Source organism: Centruroides vittatus, unplaced genomic scaffold (assembly GCF_030686945.1).
Source record: "Centruroides vittatus isolate TY-2023 unplaced genomic scaffold, ASM3068694v2 contig_1154, whole genome shotgun sequence".
Lineage (NCBI taxonomy): Eukaryota > Metazoa > Arthropoda > Arachnida > Scorpiones > Buthidae > Centruroides > Centruroides vittatus.
The window spans coordinates 4026358-4051214 of record NW_027120741.1 but is presented as its reverse complement, the minus strand read 5'-3'; the positions used below and the strand labels follow the sequence as shown (position 1 = coordinate 4051214).

The window sequence follows — 24857 nt, the reverse complement described above, 5'->3', positions numbered from 1 at the left end:
AAATCAAAATAAAAATTTAAAAAGTAAAATTATATTCAAATAAAAATTATGTCTGCTGAATTAACAGTGGATAAAATTGAAAAAATACTAATGTTTTTAACACAGCTAATAGGCCATCTTCAGGTGCATTAAATGGTGATGGAAGATGAAACATGACAGATGAAAGGTACCTGTTAAAGATGCATTGATTAATTCAGCAGATTATCTGCAGTGACTAGGTCTTCCTTGTTAAAGTTATGTTATTTAATAGTTATATTTTTGGATAATCTCATAAATTCATATATATAAACTTCTCAAAACACGACATTATTAATCAAAGCCAAATGATTGCTGTATTGTATTGGGCTATTTTTCAGCTTAATAATTAAATGTTTAAGTAAATTAATAAGAGATAGTACCTAACGCATCCCTCTAGTAACAAATTACTTAAAAATTGCTTTCTAGAGTTGTTAAAGCTGAAATAGTCTGCTGTATTACAGCAATCATTTGGCTTTGAGTAATCTCATAAATAAATTATTCTGTTTTTTTTTTCTTAAAAAAAAAAATACTTGATATTTATATATTTGTAAATGCAATACATATGACTGGATATAATATTTTTATATATGCAATCAGTTTTTGCAATGTGTATCATATTTGATTTCCTAATTTTATTCATTGAAAGTAAATAAATAAATTTCTGTTTTCTAAGGAATATATTTCTGAGATTTTTATATTAATATAATCATAAATATTTACAGATATTGTGATTAAGAAAACCATTACCTGTAGTTATATATTATTCTCTTATTATGAAATAGATATAATAACAAATTATAAAGAAAGTATTAAAAGTTACATGAAATATATATACGAATTAAAGCAATGGAATATTCAGTCAAATAATCTCAGTATAATATCCTCCTAAACAATACCATTAATATAAAGTGCCAATGAATACCTTTAAATGAATCTTCCACATCAGAAGAACCCATCAGTAGTGAATTACTAAATGATTTTTCATTGCAAATAACATTATCATCAAATCATATAACTTTCAAACTGTTTATTGACTTCATTATTACATTTCTAGTATACAGCAAAAGCTCAATATAACAGACTACCACAGGACTGAAGAAATTGGTTCATTATATTGAAAGTTCATTTTATCATATAATATACTTGTTTGTTATATTGAAAAGTCTATTACTATACAATAGAGTCACATCAGAAAAGATCTCAAGATCTATTCTAATGGTTCATTATTGAGATCTCCAGGTCAAGATGACAAATCAATGTATTTTTACTTTGTTTCAGTGGATCTATTACTTCAAATATAAGGATATTCTACTGTATATAGGAATATTGATATATTATTTATTAGCATTAATGTATTTAAAATTGTTTATATTATTCTATAAATGGTTTTAAAAAACCTGATGATGGCTATAGGAATAGACTGAAAATGTTAGTTAATAAAAATATTTTTTCGGCAAATGAATAGGTGTGGTCGAAAATTTGTCTTTATCTCTGCTGAGCTTACCCAAATTGTATTGATTTATTCATTACTGTATATTGGACAAATCAATGTATTTTTACTTGATATTGGACAAAAATCAATGATTGATATTGATATTTGGACAAAAGTCAATTACCTTGTGGACAAAATTTCAGTTGTAAAATATATAAGCCAGATTTTTTATTAAACTTGTAAAAACAATACTTTTATTCATTTTTTAAAATATTTTTAGAATTGTTGTAATAAAAACCTATTATAATTTTCTCTTGCTTTTCAAATGTCTGCTTACTCAGAGACATTTCCTTACAGACTTTAGCTTCAGATTTTCCACCTTCAATCTGATTAAGTATATTTTTTTTGTGTTAAATCTAAAGCTTTTCATTTTCTTTTATGATCCATGGCTGTACTTTACACAACAAATCTAACACTCATTGCTCATAGAGAAAACAAAAACAAAACTGAACAAAGGTAGTTAGTCGAAAACAAAACAAAAAATGAAATTTAATGTGAAAATCGATGCCAAAAAAAAAAAAAAACGATTAAAATTGAATTTTATATTATTTTTGTATTTAGTTTTTGCAAATAAAGTAAATAAATGATGACTATAACAAAATAGATAAAATGATGACTGGGACAAAATAAAATGGTGACTAAAATGTATGTAATAATGGAAGAATGGTGGTCTGCAGGTCCTGAAAACTAGTCCATAGTAGTGGGAGTCCATTACAGTGAATGAGTTTTCTTATAATTTTTCTTTACTTTGGCTGGACTAACATCAGCTGTCTGTCATAATGTGAGGTCTGTTATATCAGGCCTTTAATATGAAGCTTTTACTGTATACAGTTCTTATTGCTTGAGGCACTTTGGTGAAAGTTATCATTTATAGTTTAGTCACTTTGGTTTATAGTTATCATTTTTTCAGAAGTGAAAAAGTGATAACTATAAACCAAAGTTTGACTGTGCATTCTAAACATATTGATTATAATGTTCTCAATAGTTTCAATAAGAAAAAGAAAATTGATATAATATAGGATTTGCTGCCTCACAAGCACAGAAGGTTTTGCCACCTTGCATATCCCACTCTGACACCATTGTAACTGGTGATTGGAGTTCGCTCTCTTTTTTTCTCTTGGAGCCTAATTTCCAAAATTTTTTCTCATGTTGGCCTTTAGATTTTCATATTTCCAGAGACTAAAGGGACCTTAATATTCCTGTTCTGTCACCAGTGTGCTCGATGTGCACGTGTCACTCTGTGCACGATGATAAATACCTGAAGCTGTTATATCCTTGATAAGCACTTGATAAATTGGTTCCTTGTTCCTTGATTATGTAGATTGCCTCTAGGTTCGTTTGGATGTTATATAGTTTGATGTAAGATCCTCTGTCGGCAGGTAGGTAGATGGCAGGTTTGTCTAGGTGGTAATCAGTAGCAATGATGTTTGATAGGGCAGTGGGGGTATCCAAGACAGGAGTGAACACTTAATGTCGAACAACTTTCTGTCATCATTGATCCTTCTTTTTATTTTATTTGGAGGTCCTCCCCCTTTCTCTCATTGCCTTTTTTAGGCAATGTTGACAAGTTAAGCCAATAATGATTTTTTTTGTGTTATGTTCCCTTTATTTAGCCTGGGTTCTCACATTATTTTTATAAATTTTAATTTTTTTGGAATAATCATTTTGGGTTAATTTTGAAATAAGTTTTACTTTTGATTTTTTGAATAATTTGCTTAAGTGTAAGAAAATTAATAAAAATGTATTTAATTCTAACATTTTAGAAAATTTGTTTTGGTTAGATTCAAACCACTTTTGAATTTGAATGTTTGAATAGTATGCTTTTTTTGACTCTACTGAAAAATGGCACTATGTGATTTGTACGACATTGGAAAGCACCATCCAACACACTGTCAGGTGTATAACATAAAAATACTGCCATTTCTATCATAAAAACTAGATATTTTTTATTTTTATAATTTAAAATTATTTTTCATGTATCATCAGTTTTAATGATTTAACTTATCTTTTAAAGATTTTTTATTACTTTAATTGCTCAATTTTTAGAATTATCTTCAAGGACTTTAGCTATATCAAATTTTTTATTCAAGATATAGTGAATCTTACTGTAGACAAGCCAAAATATTTTTGTTTTATTAAGAGATAAATATAAAATTGTTTACATAAGTAAATTTTAAAATTATACATTATATGATTTCATTGTAGATTATTGGTTAGGTAAATATTAAATAACTATACTGCAATTGCAATTTTAAGAAATCTTTTTTTATATATTGAGGAAATATCTTGGATATTTACAAGAAATTATGGTATTGATTTTTCAACACAAATTTATTCTAAAAATTTTATTTAAAAATATTTAACAATTTTAAATTGTTAAAAATAAAATAGTAATCTTGTCTTTGATACCAGATATATTTAACTTCTTTCAGATTAAAACTTCCAAAAATACTTAAATAATATGAATAAGTCATTCATTTATTATATAATTAAACAAGTTTGTTCAAATTTATCAAGTCTATCTTCGGATCATTGTTATAAGAACTTAATTTGTAGATAGTAGTTTTTGTAGTAGCAATCTGTATATAGAACTGTTAAGTTCTTAAAATACGTATTATAAAATAAATTTCCGACATCTTCATATTATACGAGGTTATCAAACGAAAGTAAAATTCATATGAAGTAGCATAAGGAGTTTGGTGAGACTAAATCAGAACAGGTGATACTATGAATTTGCCTTGTTTCTTATACCATCAGCTCTTGCTGTTATAAATCTGATTCACAGCATTGCCAAATTCACTACTACTTATGAATTTTACTTTTGTTTGATCACCCTGTATAAATATGTTTGGAGATTTTAATTTTGTAAAATTATTAAAGACAGATTTTACAAACACTTTTTTGAAATAAGATACAGCATAAATACTATAATAATACTATTATAATGTATTTTTGATATAATACCTTACATTGTTATTCGAAAATTAAAGATATTTTTATTTTGAACATTTTCATTATATTAATCTATTTTTGTTTATCAGTACCCATTTATTAATTTTATATTTGAAATTAACATCCATTATAAACAGTTCATATAATATGATAATTTAATCTGATTTACATAGAGATTTGAGATCACTAATCTTGGATTCGATGGAAAAAAGTATGTGGTATGTAACTTTATTCACACAGTAATTAGTAGATGGTAGAAAAATATATTATAATAATAATCTCAAAGAATTTAAAACAAATGTTTATAATTTATATTTATATATTCTATCAATTCTTGTAGAGTATTCTTCAGATAAAGTATCTTATCAGCATTTCACTATATTAAAATGAATAAACTGGAAATTTTTCATATTATAAACTATTACTGAAAATAAACATGTTTACCACAGAAATACACACACAAGTTTTTTCATTTTATTTTCAACTAAATTTTTTTATCTCAAATTCGTGTTTTTGAAGATAAACCTGGAAATTTACTTTCATTTGAATTTTGTGTTTTTTTTATTTTTTCTAAATTTTTGATTTTTTATGTCATACTAACAAGTTCCAATAACTTATTTTGTGTTTATGATGTCAGTTATGTTTAAAATATGTATTAACTTCATTAATATCATTAAAATTTATATATGAATTTTATTATATTATTGTTACAATATATAATTGTTTTAAAAATTTAGCACTTACAATTATTTTTCTTTCTGATGTTTTTTAAATTCATTGATAAAAACAACAAATTTTTTTGTTTTTTGAAATTGCTTAATTTTTACTAAAGTACTTTTTATATAATAGTAAATTATTACTTTTCTTCTTTTTTCAATTATTATAATATATTTTAAAAATTTCGCTAAACCTTAGGTTGATCCAGGAAAATATGATTTCTTACAAGATCGTAATGGTCAAGTGATACTTTTCATAACCAGAATGACAGAAAATGATATTGGATCTTATGTATGTCATGCCACCAATGAGCATGGCGAAGCTCGGCAAAAAATCAAAGTTTTAATTGCTGGTAAATATAATTTTTTTTAATTTTAGTGATTAAAAACAAATCTGGATAACCAGGTATGTTCATTTGAAGAGTACTTTCAATCTTTTAATAAATCACTTTTAGGACTATACTGTTGGTTTTTATATTTGATTTGAATACACTCAAAATACATGTATATACTTTAATTTATATATAATCTCTTTTGTAAAATTAACTTGCTTAAATATGAAATAATCAGTTTATTATTAAAAACATTTGCAAATTTATTTAAAATTTTTATATATATAAAATTTCATCTAATTGAATATAACTCTATTATAATGTTTTTATAATAAAAGTGTTGATGGTCTTCCTGTGAAAAAATAGTCTGAAGATATTTAAAAATAATAGAACATAATTGTTTTTAAATATTAATTAATGATGTTGAATTTCATAGTCTGTTCTTCCATTCTACAGAATAAACGTCATTTAAGAATGATTTTTTCAGTAAGAACATAAACAAAAATAATTATTCTCTCGAAAAAATTCAGCCATAAATAAAAGATTAGTTTAATGAATAGTATCTTTTATTTTATTTCAGAAAGTTAAATAATAATAAGTAATAATTAAGTGTTACCTAAAATGCTGTTTATAGAGTCACCAATATTCACAAAAAAATTAGAAGAAACAGCCATTATGATGCGTGGTGGAGGAAAATTTGAATGTTGTGTAACAGGTGTTCCTACTCCAAAGATTAAATGGTTTAAAGATTGGCATCCTCTCTATGAATCTAGTCGCATTAAAATACAGTGGACAGATCCAGATAAATGTAATCTTTCCCTTGATGGAGCCATTCTGAAAGACAGCGGATTATATTCGTGTTGTGCTTCTAATGTTGCTGGATCTGCTTCTACATCAGCAAGTCTTTCTGTAGAAGGTATTATTTTTATAATTTCAGAATAATAAAATATTCACTAACAAGATTTTCTTTATTTAATTATGTTTTATGTATGTTGCATGTAATTTTAGTAAAAATAAATTTAAAATAAATAAGTTTTAAATAAAAATTTATTAAAATTTATTTTTTATTATTATTTGTTTTTTAAGATAAAAATTTCTGAAATAGGCTAAGGTATGATAAGAATAATAATATGTTGTTGGAACAGATATATTATATTTCAAGAATTAGATTTTGAATTCAAATGAATGTTTTGAAAATTGATATATTAAATTAATAATGGACATTTTTTTTAAATAGAATCTCAATCTGATTACAATTATTACAATTACAATGCTGAGAATGCTGTGAAGCCAAGAAATAAGATTTTTGAAGAATTTTATGATATCGGTGATGAACTTGGAAGGTAAAAAAAATAAAGATCTTAAATATTTTTAAAAAGTTAAATATAACAACTTTAAAGGGAATCAAATTAAATAAAACTAACTCTTTTTTACAAATTAAATTTTTAATGAAATTTTTGAGATATTGAATCACAAAACTTTTATTGTAATTAATTGTTAACATCTAACAATATGAAAATAAAAAAAATATAGAGTTGAAGTGCTTCAAAATTATACTTTTTTCAATTGTTAAATGCTGCAAATAATTGTTTTATTGTCAGCCAGGGCTATTCCAAATAGAAGCTGGAATAGACAAATTGCTTATTCCAGCTTCTAGTTCTGCTTGGCTGTCTAATAATTTAGCTCTTTTGTTTGTTGGTTGACATTTCAACAGAGCTTTTGGTAATCTGAAATTCATCAACTCTAGGTGCTTTTTCCAGATTTTCTCACAATGATTTTAATTTGTCATTAACAAAACATATTCCTAATTCTTATTTAATGTCTTTACATTTTTAACAGTCTAGTCATGTGCAATTTTTGTGGCTCAGAAATTTAGTTTCAGTTACTATTTTTTTTATTATATCATTTGCTAATTTCCCACATCTCTGAAGCATAACATATGAATACTATGTCTTGTAAAATTTTAAACTACCAAATAAAATAACAATTCAGTCTAATGGTATTAAATTTTTGTAAACAAAAATTTTTTTAATAATATCATATTATTACATTTTAATGTTTTCAACATGTACAAAAATGTAATCTTCAGGACATAATTTTAGAATGAAAACAAATTCAAATTAAAAAATCAAAAACAAATAAATAATGATTTTTTTATACTAATATAAATTTTAGAAAATTAGATAATTAAAAATTTCTAAATTTATATACAGGCATAATTTATGATGAAAAATTTGGGAATGCCGGGAGGTAGGACGAAGTCGTACCTCCTTTTTTCTGGTGAACAGGTTGGCTAGACCCACCCCACTGTCACGGATGGCTAAATTTTTCTAATATCCCGACTTGTCGGGATGGGGTAATTATTTGTCAGGTCGAGTGGAGGAAGCGTGTGGGTTTATCGATAAGTTTAAGGCGATATTCAAATAAACGGAACCATGGTGAAAACAAACAACGATTTATTTAGACTGACAAACAAAATACAGAGAATAGCTCTACTCTAACGTGTCCGGTTCCTAACCGTGGGGGAGAGAGGGGGTCATACCTCTTCCTAGGATGTGTCGGCTGGAGTAATCGTATAGATAAGCAGGAGGATCGGTCATTCTCCGGTCGTTGAGATTGGTAGGAGGATTGGTTGTGGCGGCTCATCTCCGGCGGGCTTCGGAGTCCTTGGAGTTCGGCCCTCAATTCTTGATTCAGATCAGATGGGACGTGCGTCTTATTCGGACCTTCAGCGACCCCGTTATCAGCCTTTTTCCCCTTATATACTATAGGTCACTTTATCTTCGATCACCAATTGCGATAGTTAGTGAATCGCTGATGATTCGATCTCCATGACTAAGAGTTGGATCCGGAGAGAAAGGAAGTGCTTTCTGGCGGCAGAAGGCTGAACATCCTTTGAATTTCGACCTTTTCTACAATTTCCCACAAGGGGGTTTGAACAAAAACAAGAATTTGGGCCAGGTTAAACCCGGTCCTCACAAAAACAAAATTTGAATACATAAAAATGTTAACATGAAACAAAATTATGATAACAATTTATATATGATTATCCAATAATCTGACAGATAAAATGTAAGATGATTGATAGGCTGTTAATGACTTTTGTACAAAGATTTATTTTGTGTTATCTAAATTCTTACAAAAATCTCTTCTAAAACTGATAATAAAGGAGATCCTATTTGGACACTTGTTGATAAAAATAGATTATATTACTAAACATAAAATAATTATTGTTAACAGAGAGATCTCGCACATCTCTGATTAATGGTGGATTAATCACAGATATGCTATGTCTAAGATCTGGGGCACCTAGGTACAGAAAAAGATTGGTGCTTGTCTATGTAATTTTACATCACAAATTAACATTATCTAATTCTACAGCTTTAATTTACATAATTTACAAATAATTCTGCAGTACAGCTTTAACTTTATTTTTTTCAATTTCGGAGTTGTCACGAGTTTCAAACCTTGTGATGACTCCAAAATTTGTAGTTAAGAGTTGTTTGTAACTTGCAATAACTCTTAACTACTAACCAGTTACTTTTTGCTCAATTGCCATAATTTGTTTCCATTATACCATAGCATTGATATACATAAGTATTTGCATTAACTAAAAATTTAAAATTCAAAAATCAGTTTAAATTTTTTTGTTAAGGATGATCTGACTATAGTAATAAAACATAGGAAATCAAATATAGTTATTAAATTGTATTTAATAACTATATTTGATTTCCAAGAAATATAGCAATTATTTATTACTGACAAATTGCAGTTATTTATACTGTTTTTATTTTATAGAATTATAAAATAGATTATGTTAGTAAGCATTAAGTTCTTTACTATAAGAAAATATATTATTTTCAAATCAATACATCATTATGATATATGTGTAAGAACCTAGGCTAGTATTTTTGTAATTTTACAATCCTGATTATTTAATTATTGTTCAAAGAAAAGAAAATTATATTTAAGCCCAAAGTGATAAATTTAATGGAGGAAATTTACAAGATTTTTTCACCAATAACACTTCCTTCATGGGTGACACATTCCAATAAAAACTACTCATCAAAGGAAGTCTCACAAAAAAATTGGGGATTGGACTAACCACCAGTTCCCTGCATAATCTTACCAAATTTGGTCATCAGAGTAGCAGGAGGGAATAACCCCAAATAAAAATAGAGGGGGGAAGAAGGAGAGAGTTTACCTGCCCATTTTTGAAATGTCTGCTCCACTGCCGATCTTTCCAATTTCCCACTATTTCTACTGGACCTTAGATGCTCTGAAATATAAACAATCATTATGGATATCACATATTCCAGATTCAAGACTCATCCTAACCAAGCTCTCCCCTTTTCATGACATCCAAGCAATCATGGAGCATTACATATTCAGGTATTTATTGACCTGCATATGCAGTTGTAAACACTCACTCTCATATAGGCTTGCATAAAGTTTAGACTCTCCATGTCTAATTTTCTTTGTAACTTTTAGTCTCTTGAAAAATAAATATTTATTGTTTTATGGTTAAATGCATAGCAGAGTGCATTATTTCCAGTGCACTGTCTCTCAACTCCCTCCTCCGTCCCAGATCTGTTCGTTCTCTCACATGTAACCGCTTGCATGATGATTATTTATAAGGTTCCTGTGTGCCTAGAGTAACAGGTGGTGTCAGTCCTGACTTGGCACTGCCAACACAGCCATTGCAATGCCGATGTAACGGTTACATGTACATGTTTTAAAATCAAGTATTTTGAAAAATAAATACATCAAACCATTGAAGTATTTATTTTTCGAAATTAAAACAACAAAAATCACATATCCTCATTACTATGTTATTGTTATAATCCATTTAATTTTAACTGTCAAATTAGATTGAAATCAGTTCATTTATATTGTTTAGATTAAAAGAAAAAGAACTGAGATTTTAAAAGGAATTTTAATCAAAATATCATAAATCAAACTTAGGCAGTTTATATGACATTAATAAATAAATGGACATTAAAACAAATGAATCATATAACTGCTGTATGTTAAATAATTATTATAATTGCTATATTTAAAATAACTAGTGTATAGAAGAAAAGTTTTAAAAACTTATAAAATTCAAATTTTATTTCATAGATAAAATTCTTTTACTAAGTTAAAATTTTTCATAGTGTATATTTGTCAAGAAAAAGTTGTTAGGTACCATAAACAAGGCAAATTTCTGTAGATTCAACTTTTGGAAGATGATCAATAATGAGTATTTTTGAAAGTGATCAATAAACAAACTTGAAATTTTTCATTCTTCAATTAAATTCTTCTATAGGATCAGAATTTTCAAATTATAATAATTTAAAAAATTTTTTTTTCTTTCTTTATTTTAGGGGAACCCAAGGTATTATATATCATGCAGTTGAAAGAAATAGTGGAAAAAGTTTTGCAGCAAAAATGATGCATGGAACTGGTAAGATTAGAAGTTTTATTGATGCTGAAATGGATATTATGAATCATCTTTCTCATCCAAGATTAGTACGTTTATGGGATGCATTTGAAAGTAAATCAGCTCTTACACTCATCACTGACTTGTATCCTTTTAACTAAATATGCTCTAAATGCATACTTTCTAAAACCATTCTAAAAGCTTTTATATAAATAAGAAAGATTTATTTATTAACTAATTGAATAATCAAAGATGTTTAATTTAATTTTTTAACCTAGTTTTTTATGATATCTCAGAATGTCACAACAAGCTTTTAGAGGTGTCACAAGATTTCCTGATATCCACTACAGTAGAATTTGCAGGGGATACAATTTTCAAAACTGTTGCAAATATGGAAAGGAAAAATATATTTAAAAAATAAGGTTATGGGATTGAAAAAACATGTTTTTATACAAAGAAATTTAGTTAATGCATTTCTGTCTGTTTTTTTTTTAAATCCATCTTTTAGTAAGTTCATTTATGAAGAAAGTATAAGCAGCCATAGTGGCTGAATTTTATCTTCATAATCAATCCAGCTATTTGAATTTTTTTTTCACGATACAATCAAATCCACTTAAGAGAGCACTTTGGGATTGCTATATTATGCTTCTTTATGTGGACTGCTCCTTTATCCAAAGTAACAAGATCATCTAGGAGATTGTTAATGGCATTTGAATCTCTCCACTTTTTCATGTCTTGTCAGCTCTATATAACTTATAATACACTTGAAAATGTTAAAATTTATTATCACATTATTTTACTTTTCAGTTTCTATTCTTGTATCATCATTGGTGGATCTAGGAAAACCTGAGCTCAAAAATTAAACGTATTTTAATAATTAGTAAGGGTCCTTTTGTAAAGTACTTAATTTTAGTATCTTAGGAAACCGACTATAATTGCGGTCGGTAAAACTTCCGTTAACCTAACGGGTACTTTACATGGATTCGAGATTAGTTTGCCAGGCCTGGGCTTTTAAGCGTGCACCGAAAAATTAGTAATAACAACGATAAATATCAAGTCAAATCAAAAGTTCAAATATATTTAATTAGCAACTAGAATGTACTACGTACAAATGTCAATAATTCAAACAAAATTTATTAATGAAAATCAACAAGTCAACCCGACAATAAACTTAGCTACTTAGCTTAACTTAATAGTAATTCCCCTTTTGAAATTCGACAAATCAAATACTTAGAAACTATGAACAAAATCTCTTACTAATTAAACATCTATCCGTCACCTCACTATACGAAGAAACTACTTCCTCAATCCTTTCGATATCGTCAAATCATCAATCGAACTCCTCTTTAACACCTTGGATCGTCCAATTATCAATCTGGACTTCTATCAGAAAATACTTCGCTTTCGAATCTACCTCGCTCTCACAGTCACCTCGATTTGGAATTCACCTCTGTTTGGAAATCACCTCTCCTTCTTCGGTTAACGTATGGGTTTTATACTGTGAGATGACGTCACACTTGAGCTGGGTTACTCCCCTTATTTACATACTTAGTTGCTAACATTAACTTTCTGTTCTGGCAGCTTTAAGTTTCCGAAAAAGCTTATAAACCGTTTACAAAATATTTATCATAATTTTCTGGGATGTTTAAGACGGTTTATCAAGTATTTCTCTACTAGTGATTGTGGGGACTCCCCCCTCCATTTTTTTTTCTGCGGACTGTTACTTTCGCCGGGCAGCGCAAGTGCGCAAGATTTTTCCTACGGCGCTTATTTCTCCGTGAGTTGTTTTATCTTCATTTTTCATTACTAACAAGAGAGTGGTGGGGAACCTTCGTCCTAAATAAACATAAACCCCAAACAAAAGATAATAAAACGGAAATAATAATAAAATAAAAATAACATTCGGACTCAGTTCCTTACACTTTTATTGTATTAGCATGTGCATGATGACCATATTGCAGATGGTCAGATAACCATATTTGCATCATAAATATTTGAAAAAAGTGCTCAAATAAATTAATTTTAATTTTTTTTTGTCTCAAGTAGGAGGTCTTAAGTCTCTGTAGTACTCTTTGGATCAGCCCCTGTATATCATCAATTCTATTGCTCTATCAAATAATCAGTAAATACAGTATATTTGCTAGTCACGTTACTTTCACTTTGGCCAAACTAGTAATTTGGCTGAAATGCATATTTCAGCCAAATTACTAGTTTGGCTAAAGTGAGACATTGCAGCCTGGCATTGTGATGATGATTGTAAAAAATAAATGTGTTATGGAATAAAACATCTTTCCAAAAGCAACAATTATTCACTAAGGTCTCAATAGTAAGTGGTTAAGAATAAATTGAGATTATCCCATAATCTCAGCCACATGCTTATAGTGTTTATAATAATTAATATAAAAATTTCTATTTACATACAATGCAAGTTAAATATAGATTTTGAAAATTTATTTCACTAAATTTTATCATATTACTTAATTCATTTCATATATTTCATTCAGTTCAATATTTTGTCTAATGTTCAGTTGAACAAAATTGTAGAAATTATAAAGTAATTCTTTCATAGTTTTGAGAAAACCTATAAAAAAGACATTGATATGAATAATCAATGATTAAATTTTGTTCATAAGTAATAAATTTTCATATTTGGACAGCAATTTGAAAAAACTATAGACCCATAAATTCCCACTGTCATCTGTCTGTCAGTCAGTCTTTCCTTAATCTTGAGAACAGAGTTAGATAGATAAAATCTGATATCAGATATGGAAATCAGAGTGGCTGGAGTCCCCAATTAACTATATAAGAACTTCTGATGCAAGCCAAAAGTTACATTATTTCAATTCAAAACTTTTCCCCTGAAAGCAGTTAATACATGACTGGCATGACTCCATTGCTAATGGAAATGTATGATGTACAGGAACAAGACACTATAGTACTAATTTGAGGTGGAGATCATATATTTTAAATGAAATAAATTAAAAATATGATTAAAAATTGCAGCCTGGCATTGTGATGATGTTTTTCATTTATTTTTTCATTATAATTTTGAAGTAATACTTATAAGTAGAATTTCTATTCAAGTAAACTTTTATCTTAACTAAATACAGATGTGGTGGAGGTGAATTGCTAAATAACCTTACCCAAAGAGAAAAACTAACAGAAAGTGATATAGCTCATTACATTAAACAAGTTTTAGAAGGAGTTGAACATATGCATAGCAAATTTATTGGTCATCTTGGACTAACAGTAAGTGTTTTAATTTAACATGTAATATAATTTTTTTATGATATATGTATATATTCTTAAACTCTAAAATTAGAAGCAGTTTTGTAGTGAAAGAAAAAATTATGATGCAGATCAAAAAACTTCTGTGAAATATTCTCTATAAATCCATATATAAACAGAAATATGTTATCATGTAAATTTTAGACTTTAGGAGCTAACTATTGTTTTCTAAAAATATTTTGATAAGTAGTAAAAGGTAATAAGTTCCTAACTATCTAACTACATTTTTACTACTTAATAAAAAAAAATATTTTTTATTAAATGTAAAAATGTATTTAAATCTTTTGATAAAATTTCAGCTACTTTCTTATTATTTTAAAACAAAAGAACAATTTCGAATTTAATGAAATTAATTTATTTTAGATATTTACAGTTATAATTATTAAAAAGTAAAAAATGTAGAATTACATAGATTTATTAATTTATAAATTGTAAATAATATTTAAAATTTAGATAGGGGATTTACTTATAACTCGAGTGAACAGTGATAATTTAAGAATATGTGACTTTGGTTTGGCTACTCGTCTTAATCCTGGTAGAGAATTTATTCAATTATACGGTCATCCAGAATTTGTAGCTCCTGAAATAGCAAACAAACAGCCAGTATCATTAGCTTCAGATATGTGGTATGTTTAAAATATTTATTTATTTCAATTAATTAAATTTATTTTAAATATATTATAATTCATACTTTTTAATTATTTTTTTAGGAGCATTGGAATTATTACATATTTACTGTAAGTCATTTATGTTTATTTTTTATTATTATAAATATTTATACAGGAACTCCTATGATTCAACTCTCTAATCTTTGATTATCTCAAAAATTTTCTAGATATAAATATTTATACATTAATAGTGAGAGCTATAATGCTTTTTCAAGTTTTTTCATTGATTATATTTATTGTACAGTGGCTTTCACTGGTATAAAAGGAACTAATACAAAAAGATAAGAAAGTGAATATACAGTGAACTTCTGTATAATGTGCTCCCTTATAGTGCATTATATGGGCCAATATCTATATGTGTTTCTAACTTTTTGGCTATTTCACCATTATTCCACACTTACAGTTCATACATAACACATGTGGTTTGAATAATGCAGATTCCTATAACACAGAACATAACTTCTGTGTTGTATAGGAGTCTGCTGTATACTGTAAATTTTTTTATTTAATGGCAAGAAAACAAAAGTTAATTAAGATAATAGGCAATAAACAAATAAGCAAAATAGAGTAAAATAAAATTGTAATCACCGACACAAAGGTTGGTAACATAGAGATAAATTTTACTAAACTGCATAGTAGACCACATTAGAACAAATGGCACCATCATAACACATCACAAATATTAACTGAAAAAAAGGAAAGAAAACAAAGAAAACCTCAATTTTTTTCCTAAGTTCTTAGTCATGCTGTAATTAAATCTATAATAAATTGCTAGTGGAAGTAAAACAAAATAAACAGGGAAAAATGGAATGTTTGAGATAATACTTTCTAAATTGTGTACCAATTTGTCACAAATGTGGAGGATTGAGGTACATTGACAGTACAGGTTATACAGAAATGTAATTTCTATTAACAATTTTCTGCATAATAACCTGATAATTAAAAATAACATATAAAGTATGGCTGTCATAGTAATCTGATATTATCTGTATGTTTTTATATAAGATGAATTGAGAAATATTGAAATTTGCCTGTAAATCTGTCAGAAATCAATCTGCATTGTTTAATTATTTCAGGTAGAGGTTTGGCTAAAATATTATGAAAATTATTGAATCTTAGGAGTTACCTTTGTAACTATAATTTTAAATAATATATTGAATGTCTTTGATAAAATTTTTATTACAATAATTATTTATTAAATTTCAAATTAAATCTGTAAAAGTGATATTTTCATTTCATATTGCTATATATAACACCAGTTTTTGTAATATCTCTTACATCTTTTAATGAAATTAAACATGAATAAAAGGTGCATTTGCATTAGTAATCCAAACTACTTTAATATTCTGTCTCAGTTTTTATTCCCATCTTTAAATATATATATATATATATAATTTTATATGAATTCTAAAGAAATTTTGAAGTTCTTTGAACTTTTAGAATTATTCCTTTTTATTGCTATTTTTAATAAAAATAAAGTGATTTTATTTTTAAGCATGGAAAGCAACTTTTGAAAACATTATTATTAATGCTTTCAAAGGTTATTTTTCATCTTCAGAAAACAAATATAATATATTAAATATAAAAAATAATTATATATAGAAGAAACAATAATTATTTACAATCAGTATTTCTTTATGTAGATAAAAAGCTTTTTAGAAATTGTTGTATTGCCTTGTGAAATATTTATATAGACATTTTTTTGAATCTATTCAATTTTTAAAAATTTTAAGTTGTATGGGATTAATTGTGTCTTAAATTATTAAATATCATATTAAAAAAATTTATTATTGTCATTGTCAAGCAAAATATTTAAAAGTGAACTTTTTATTCTGTAAATATGTAATCTAAATTTAGCAGAAATGGATTTGTCTTTAAAAAATAATAAGTATTGTTATTATTTTGAATATGAAAACAATTTAGAACATGTTATATACTATAACAAATGTCTTTCTAAAATGGCCTAATTTTAATTTTATTTTAGATGTTGAAAATTATTTTCTTATTTTTTGTTTGGATATTATCTATATTAATGCTTTCAGTAATTTTGAACAAATATTAAATTAGTATAATGCTATATAACAGTTTAAATAACAAAATTAAATTAGTAATAAGATTTATCATAAAGATTCATTATGTTAAATAAAATTAAATGAAAAAAATTTAAATATTTAATTTTTATTTTTATAACAGGTTTTATTTATTATATTTTTATATTTCAGATTAACTGGTTCATCACCATTCCTTGCAGAAAATGACCGAGAAACACTGAAAAATGTACAACAGGGAAAAGTCAATTTTTTCCATGATAATTATGTAGTATTATCTGATGAAGCAAAAGATTTTGTTTCAAAATTATTAGTAGTTGATCCAAGGTAATTGAAAAATTTTTAATTTTAATTTAAAAAATAATGGTATTAATGTTTACTGCATTGAAAATTATTCAACAAATAAACCAATTTTCTATAAAAAAATGAAATATAAAGGACAAACAGTCAAATAAAAATACTTGATAAATATATATATATATATATATATATATATATATATACAATTTGAAAAAGATTTTGAAAATTGTTCTGAGAAGCAACAAACATGTGAAACATAAATCTCTATATATAGACTTCTTAGTTCAAAGAATGAATACTTAACTGCCCAACACACTGGAATGAATATAAATTATGACTCACATCAACCATTAATCGATGTGAATAAGATTAACATTTGAGTGACAAACGTTTTTGTAACCCCATCTGGGATCTTTCATTGGACTTTTTTCAATTCAAAACAGGCTGGCAGTTAACATTTGAATATAAAATCTAATGGTAAGAAATTTCAAATACCATATGTGCATACATTCCCCATAAGATGTTTAAATAAGATCGAACAATAGGATGAGTTTGAATGCTGGGAACCTCTGCTCATGCATTCCCCTTTAACTAAAATTGGAAATTAAATATTGTTGTCTAATAAAGCCCATTTTGAATTGAAGAAAGCCTGAAGAAGAAGAGCCCAAAAGGGATTACAAAAACATTTGTCACTCAAATGATAATCGTACTCACACCGGTTAATGGTTGATGTGAGTCATATTTGAAAAAATGAACTTAGAAAAGTGAAGGAATTTAGTTTTTAATAATTTATATCTGATATCCTAGGGCTATTTATTTTTAATAATATATTTAAGATGGTTGCCAAGAAGAGTCTATGACTGATTAATTAATAATTTAGGCTTCCTTTGTACCTACATAATGCTATTATTAATTACTATTACAAAAACTCTTACTGCTATTCTATTACTTAATAAGTTTCTGATGTCAGACTTAGTTTTTAAAGTAATCCAGACAAAATGCTTTTCTGCACTACTCTGATTTTAAAATATTTGATCAAAATTTTCTGTTAATTTAAATAAATATATTATCAAAGTACTAAATAAAAATGAGGTTTTTTTTTTTTAATTTATAAAAATAAACAATTTTCAATATTCACTGATACAAATTTGCCTTTCTCATATCAGGCAGGTGCATTTATTACCAAAGCTAACTGAATTTTAATTTCAGAAATTAGAGTAAAATGTTAGAATAACAGGCTAAATTTATATTGAAAAAGTAAAATAATTAGCTTTGAAATTGATGAAAAATACAAGCTAAAATTTACAATATGTGCAAAAGGTAATTAAGTTATTGTGGTTGTCTACTATAAAGGACTATCCTGAAAAAAATCTTAAATAATAATTTTTAATGGGTAAAAAATATACTAAATTACTGTATTTATTATATCTTCAATACACTTCATCCTCATACTGCAATCATTTTTATTTTTGAAAAAGGTACCGTATTTTACTGACTATAAGATGCACCTTAATTTTTAAGGAATTTTTTTAAAAAAAATACCTATAAGAAGCACCTGAATTTTGGAGGCAATTTTTCAAAGAAAAAAGTGCGTCTTATAGTCCGTAAAATACGGTATTTATTTAGATCCTACCAATCAGACAGAAATAGAAAATATCTGCAACATATAAAGCCTGGGCCAAGTGTCTGTTGTCATCCTATTTTGTGGCTTTGACTAAATATATATTATAAACACATAAATCAGATTATTAAAAATTAATTTTGATCAAAAAATAATAGATTTGAGATGAAATGATCTAAAATGAAATGCAAATAATAGAATGATTATATCATAATAAGAAGTTAGTTTATTTTTTAACGTCTACTTAGATAATGAATTTTTATATTATAAATTATATAAAAATTTATCATAGCATACTAGTAATGATAAAAAGTTCCAAGAATATTACATATAATAATAAGTATACTGTAATTTATAAAAGTAGTAAAGATTTCATTGTAACCCAATTAAAAAATTTATATCAGTATTAATATTTTTGATGCTTTGAAAATCATTGTTTCAAATATTTATTTTACTGATGTACTTCTTTTTAAAATTGTAAATCAATAAATGTTTTTATGACTATAAATTTTTTTCAGTGGAAGAATAGATGTCAAGAGTGCTTTGAAACATCCATGGTTGAGGGTAAGTGTTTAATATGTCTGATTTTTTAGAATGCAAGTGATTTTGTATAATGGTCTTCAAATTAAGATATATGAAGTTTTAATTAAGGTAGTGATGTCAATATATTATCCACTATTAAATTGAGAAATACTAAACACTATATATAGTGCAATAAGTAAAATTATGTACAGGATGTTTCAAAATTACTTGGACAAACTTATCAAAGTGATCACATTTGTGGGTAGCCACCCAGAGGTAGGACAAGATCGTACCTCCTTTTGTTGGCAGCAGGTTGGTTAAACCTTCCCACTGTCAGAGGATGGCTGGTTTACGTTCTATGATCCCGAGGGGTCAGGATTCTTTTTGTCAGGTCGAGTGGATAAGGAGAGCAGGGTCGTTGTTAAGGCATAGGTAATAAACAAGCAAATGACTCCATTTAACAAGGAAACAAAGATTTATTAAATAACAAATAGTAAAATAAAATATCCACATGTATTCTCAAGTGTCATTTTCTTGTAAACTGTTCATTTCTGGACGCTCTTGATTTCTTTTCATGTGTTTGTCTCTCTGAGTTTGTCCAAATAATTTTGAAACATTCTGTATATTTATTGAATATTTTAGATATATCAAAAATATTTGGTATTTATTTTTGAATGTATAAATAAAATAATTTTACAATTTGCTACTTTAACAGGTTTTAAAAAATTATTACTTTTTAAAAAAATCAATTTATTATTTATATAATTTTAATAGTTTGCTGATATACCAGATAAATGTGATGAACTGAATTGTCTGAATAACTTACGTGATTATTATAAGAAATGGAGAGAATGGGTATGTTTATTTTTAGTTACTGTAATGTAATAATCTTATTTAAATAAAATTATTTTATATAAAATATCATCATCCCTGCTAAAAGTAATTTTAATATTTCATAAATAGTAATGAGACACCATCATCGATAAATTACAAAGAGCCAAATTTATTGCTTGATTATTTGATAATGGGACATAAATAGTCTTGAAAAACTTTGTCAGATAAAACCTTAATAATGACACTGACCAATCAAACTTAAAACAAAATTAAATATTAAAATTTAAAATTAATTAATATTCAAACAACAAAAATATAATTTTAAATAATTTCTAAGCATTTTAATTTTGAGGTGATTTTCATGTTAGGTTTGAATTATTTTAGTTCTTAATTTTTATTAATTCAGTATATTATTATTTGTAATTTAGTATGCCTCGATGCCTGCATCAGACCTTTTGGCTCGTTGATAATATAAAATAGAATCATTAATCAACAAAGATGATTTATTATTTACTCAACTTTTTAGATAATTAAATCTGATATACTATGTTGTATAGTAGATATCAAGTATTTCTAATTAATAACTTTTTGTTATTTATAGGTTTAATGAAATTGTTTAAATTAGTCATGTTTTAATAGTTCTTCATTAAATCAGTTGTATTTTACTATTTTCTATGGACATTTATTTTGATTTCCTGCATCAAAATAAACTTCCCTCAAATATATAAATTGTTTAATATTAAAATCATTTAAGTGAAAATCAATTGGATTAGTACTCTATGCATTGTACGCTTGAAATAATTACTTTTACTAATAAAATATAAGTTTAATTAATAAAAATTGAACAATTTAAAAATATATTTACTAAAAATTTACATTGTATATTTTTATTATAAGTGTAATGTCATTGCTTTTCATAATTAAACAGTCCACACAGAATGATCAACCAACATATAAATTACAATCTTTATATATCTAACGTATTGATATATTTAAATAGCCAAAACATCAAATACAAAATTATATATTTAATTTATAATTTTATATTTGACATTTTGACTACAAAAGAAAACACCAAAAATCCAGCAGGAAATGCAAAAATCTACAAAAGCAAAATGTGTTGAATGGTCATCATCAAGCTAAAAGACCTTCAAAGTTTGAATGCAGTTGTTAAAACAAACGGTTTGAAAAGAAGTTTCAAAATTGGTAATTTTGTTTCCTGTTGGACTTTTTGTATTTTTTGTAGCATTTAATTACATATACTGTACCTAGTTTGCATTGTTGAATTTTTTCTTATATCTTTTAGGAAAAGTTTATTATGTTACAAAGAAGTTTACTGAATATTTTTCAATATAATATGCAATTAATTTCTTTCAGCATTCTAATGCATCATGCAGGAGATTTTATCGCCGAAGACCACTCGATTCTTGTTTCACTCATCCTAGTCGCATGATATATCCTCATGATGTTGAATATACTCCACCATCAACACCAGAAAGGCATTTAGGACACAGTCATGTAAAACCAGCTGCTTTTGATGATGTAACATTTCAGCAAAAAATTGTACGCGAGCCAATAGATTTTCGTTCAGAAAGTCAGTAAGTGTTGCATGTATTTATTTGTAAACAGGATTTCATATATTTTGATTTATAAATATAATATGTATTTGGGTTAAATCTGAACAACACACTTATTTATAATTTTAGAAAATTTAAGTGTTCAGTAAATCAATATATTATTAAAACAAAACAAATAACAATAAATGTTCTTAAATGCATTAATAGATATTGCAAATATTTTAACATAATGAACCAAATATAACTTAAAGTAGTAGTAAAATAATATGACAGTTAGTTGACTTCTTGTATTTTGAACAAAAGTCTGCAAGTGAAAATGTTAAATTTGCTATTAGATTACTGGCAGTACTTAGATGCTATGGATACACTTCAAAAGCAATAATTAATACAGTAAAACCTTGATTATCTGAGGTAATGTGGACTGATGCTACCTCAGATTAAAAGTTATACCATATAAATCTTTCGTGACTATTCAATAAAGTATAAAAAGATTACACTTTATTGAATTTGATCATATGTAAAAACAACAATTTTTACATAGAACATGAAGCTAGAATAACAACTGTTTTTATTTTAGTTTCAAAAATTCAAAGTTTATAATATCACTTTTTACAAACTTATCATAAAGTATGATAAGTTCGTAAAAAGCAATACTATAAGCTTTGAATTTTTGAAACTATAATTTTTACATAATTTATTACAAACTAATATACTGTACATACAATAGTTTTAAGAATAAAAATGTGTATTATGGTAGTTACATTTTAATAAGAACTGGTTTGTTTCACACTGAAGTTAAAATGATAAAAGATAACAGACAGAAATCATCTTGTAATACATGTTACCATTTTAAACTTTCTTTTATGAATTACAGTATAAGAAAAATAGTGTATTCACTTATGAGTTTGACTCAGATAATGCAGAACTTTTGTTAATCCAGGCTTGGATATTTGCATTCTACTGTACCATCAATAATGAATTAAAATTGTCATTGTAGGCCTGCCCAAACTTGGGTTACAATCTAGGTCAGATCCTCACAAGTCTCTCAGAATGGCAGGCTGACATTTTAGCTATCTTCTCCATTAATTAAACTAGTTATTAATAGTTAATTTCTTAATGGTCTATACTTTAACCTATTTCATTGTTATAAATGTGAAAAATACAGTTATCTTTTGAATTGTCTGTTCAGAACTTTTATATTGAAATGCATTTATAACTTCTGGATTTAAAATTTAATGTTTTAGGTTTTTCATATGACAAATCTAATTAAAGAATTTAGTTTTTATAAAATTGTGAATCCTAAAAACATTGTAAGAAATCAGATTTATTATAAAATACACTATATAAATATTACAGTTTGTCTGCCTGAGGAATGTAATGTTGTCAAATGAGAGAAACTCATTTTCACAACTAAGCATGTTCAAGATGCAAAATAGTATACAATCTAATATTGTGTGATTATTTCCTTAAAACTTCATTATTATTTTTTTTCTTTATTATGAAGTATTGCATCCAATGCCATTTAGGCAAGATAAGCCTCCTCCAAATAACAACAGAAAAATACCTTAAATAAAAGCAATGAAAAATATAACAAAACAAAATACCAATACCGTTAAAACTAAATCTTTACATATAATTATAAAGATTTTTTTACATGTATGTGTACATAAAATCATGATGCAAAAGGTCCTTCACAATTTTGACAGAGCTGCAAAATCAGTAAAAATAGGAATTTTGGGAGATTAAAAGCCTGAAGAAAGGACAATGAAAACAAGAGAGATTACACGAGTTAAAATTTTGTATATGCAGGTTAAAATAAAAGGGTGGAAAAAACCACAAAAATGTTTAAAAGTAAGGATTTATCAAAATAGGAAACTCTATCTTCAAAACAATGAACTCCTAGACAAAGATGCACAATTTCAGAGGATTCAATACGTAATAAGTTAGCAAATTTATTTAATACTAGATTTGTTATAGATGATTCAGTAATGATTTTGCTTTTCTGTGTTTTTGAGGCAGTGGCTCAAACGGGAAGACAGTAATCAGTAATAGACTGAAAACTGGCAAAAAAGTATTAAGAAAAGTAGTTTTAGAAGAAATAGAGTTGACAGTTTATCCACATGATTCCCCTGTATACAGCCAGTCCCTTAGTAATATAGTCACTATGTTGTTTAAAAGTGAGTTTACTGTTTAAAAGTGAGTTATATCCTAAATCATTAATGCAGTTGACATAAGTAAGGTTATAATTGTAAATTTTGAAGGTAACATTGAGTGAGTTTTTAATAAGATCAAAACATTGAGACAGTTTGTTAAGACTGATAGAAAGATTCAGGAATTTAGGTTGATGGAAAGCGTGTTGAGAACATTTTGTAAGATGCTCAGATTACTGTTTGATTTTCAGGTCATTAAATAGGTTATGGTACTAGAGTTTAGTTGATCAAGTTTACGATTTGTGTGTAAAAACTATTACTAATTTAATTTTCAAGTTTGAATTTACATTGTCAAATGAACAAATTTTCTATTTAAATGAGAGAAACTGTTTTTATTTTGTACATAAACAGAGTTTGGGTTTGATATTAATGTGTTACAGTGGCAGAAATATTGTTAATTACATAAAAACTAATTTGTTTATATATATATATAATTGTAAAATTATTTTTATATATGTGTGTATATATATATTACAATATATAAATTAGTTTTTATGTAATTAACAATATTTTATATTATATTATTAACAATTGTACACACACACACACACACACACACACACACACACACACACACACACACACTTGACCTTGATACTCATAGATGTCAAATGCTCAGGAATTTGATCATTTGTGTTTGGAAATTTATGCTCCAAAATTTCAACTTTTGTGAAAGGTTTCAATCTTTTGGAAAATGGGAGATTATGTACTACTATAAACTGGAATTGGCATCTGTGCAAACTGAATGTTTGAGCTAAAAGGTCACTGCTCTCACTCATTTGTCTGGCAAAATTTGTTATATTTTTTTATTTTGGCTTTAGTAAAATGACTTTTTCAGTATTACAAACCATTGTAAC

At 26.4% G+C, this 24857-nt stretch overlaps 1 protein-coding gene across 2 annotated transcripts in view; it reads left to right on the top strand.

Moving 5' to 3' along the window:
• Positions 1 to 24857, top strand: part of LOC136979055 (obscurin-like) — a gene marked incomplete at its 5' end in the record, with an annotated part of 71823 nt that overhangs the window by 24211 nt on the left and 22755 nt on the right. Inside the window, 12 exon segments of one of the 2 annotated variants that reach the window (XM_067274955.1) lie at positions 4636 to 4680; positions 5378 to 5531; positions 6145 to 6426; positions 6748 to 6853; positions 10877 to 11077; positions 14043 to 14181; positions 14674 to 14846; positions 14931 to 14957; positions 17111 to 17263; positions 19376 to 19421; positions 20154 to 20234; positions 21591 to 21811. In XM_067274955.1, coding sequence (XP_067131056.1) covers positions 4636 to 4680; positions 5378 to 5531; positions 6145 to 6426; positions 6748 to 6853; positions 10877 to 11077; positions 14043 to 14181; positions 14674 to 14846; positions 14931 to 14957; positions 17111 to 17263; positions 19376 to 19421; positions 20154 to 20234; positions 21591 to 21811 — 1628 coding nt within the window. 2 annotated transcript variants of the gene reach the window in all.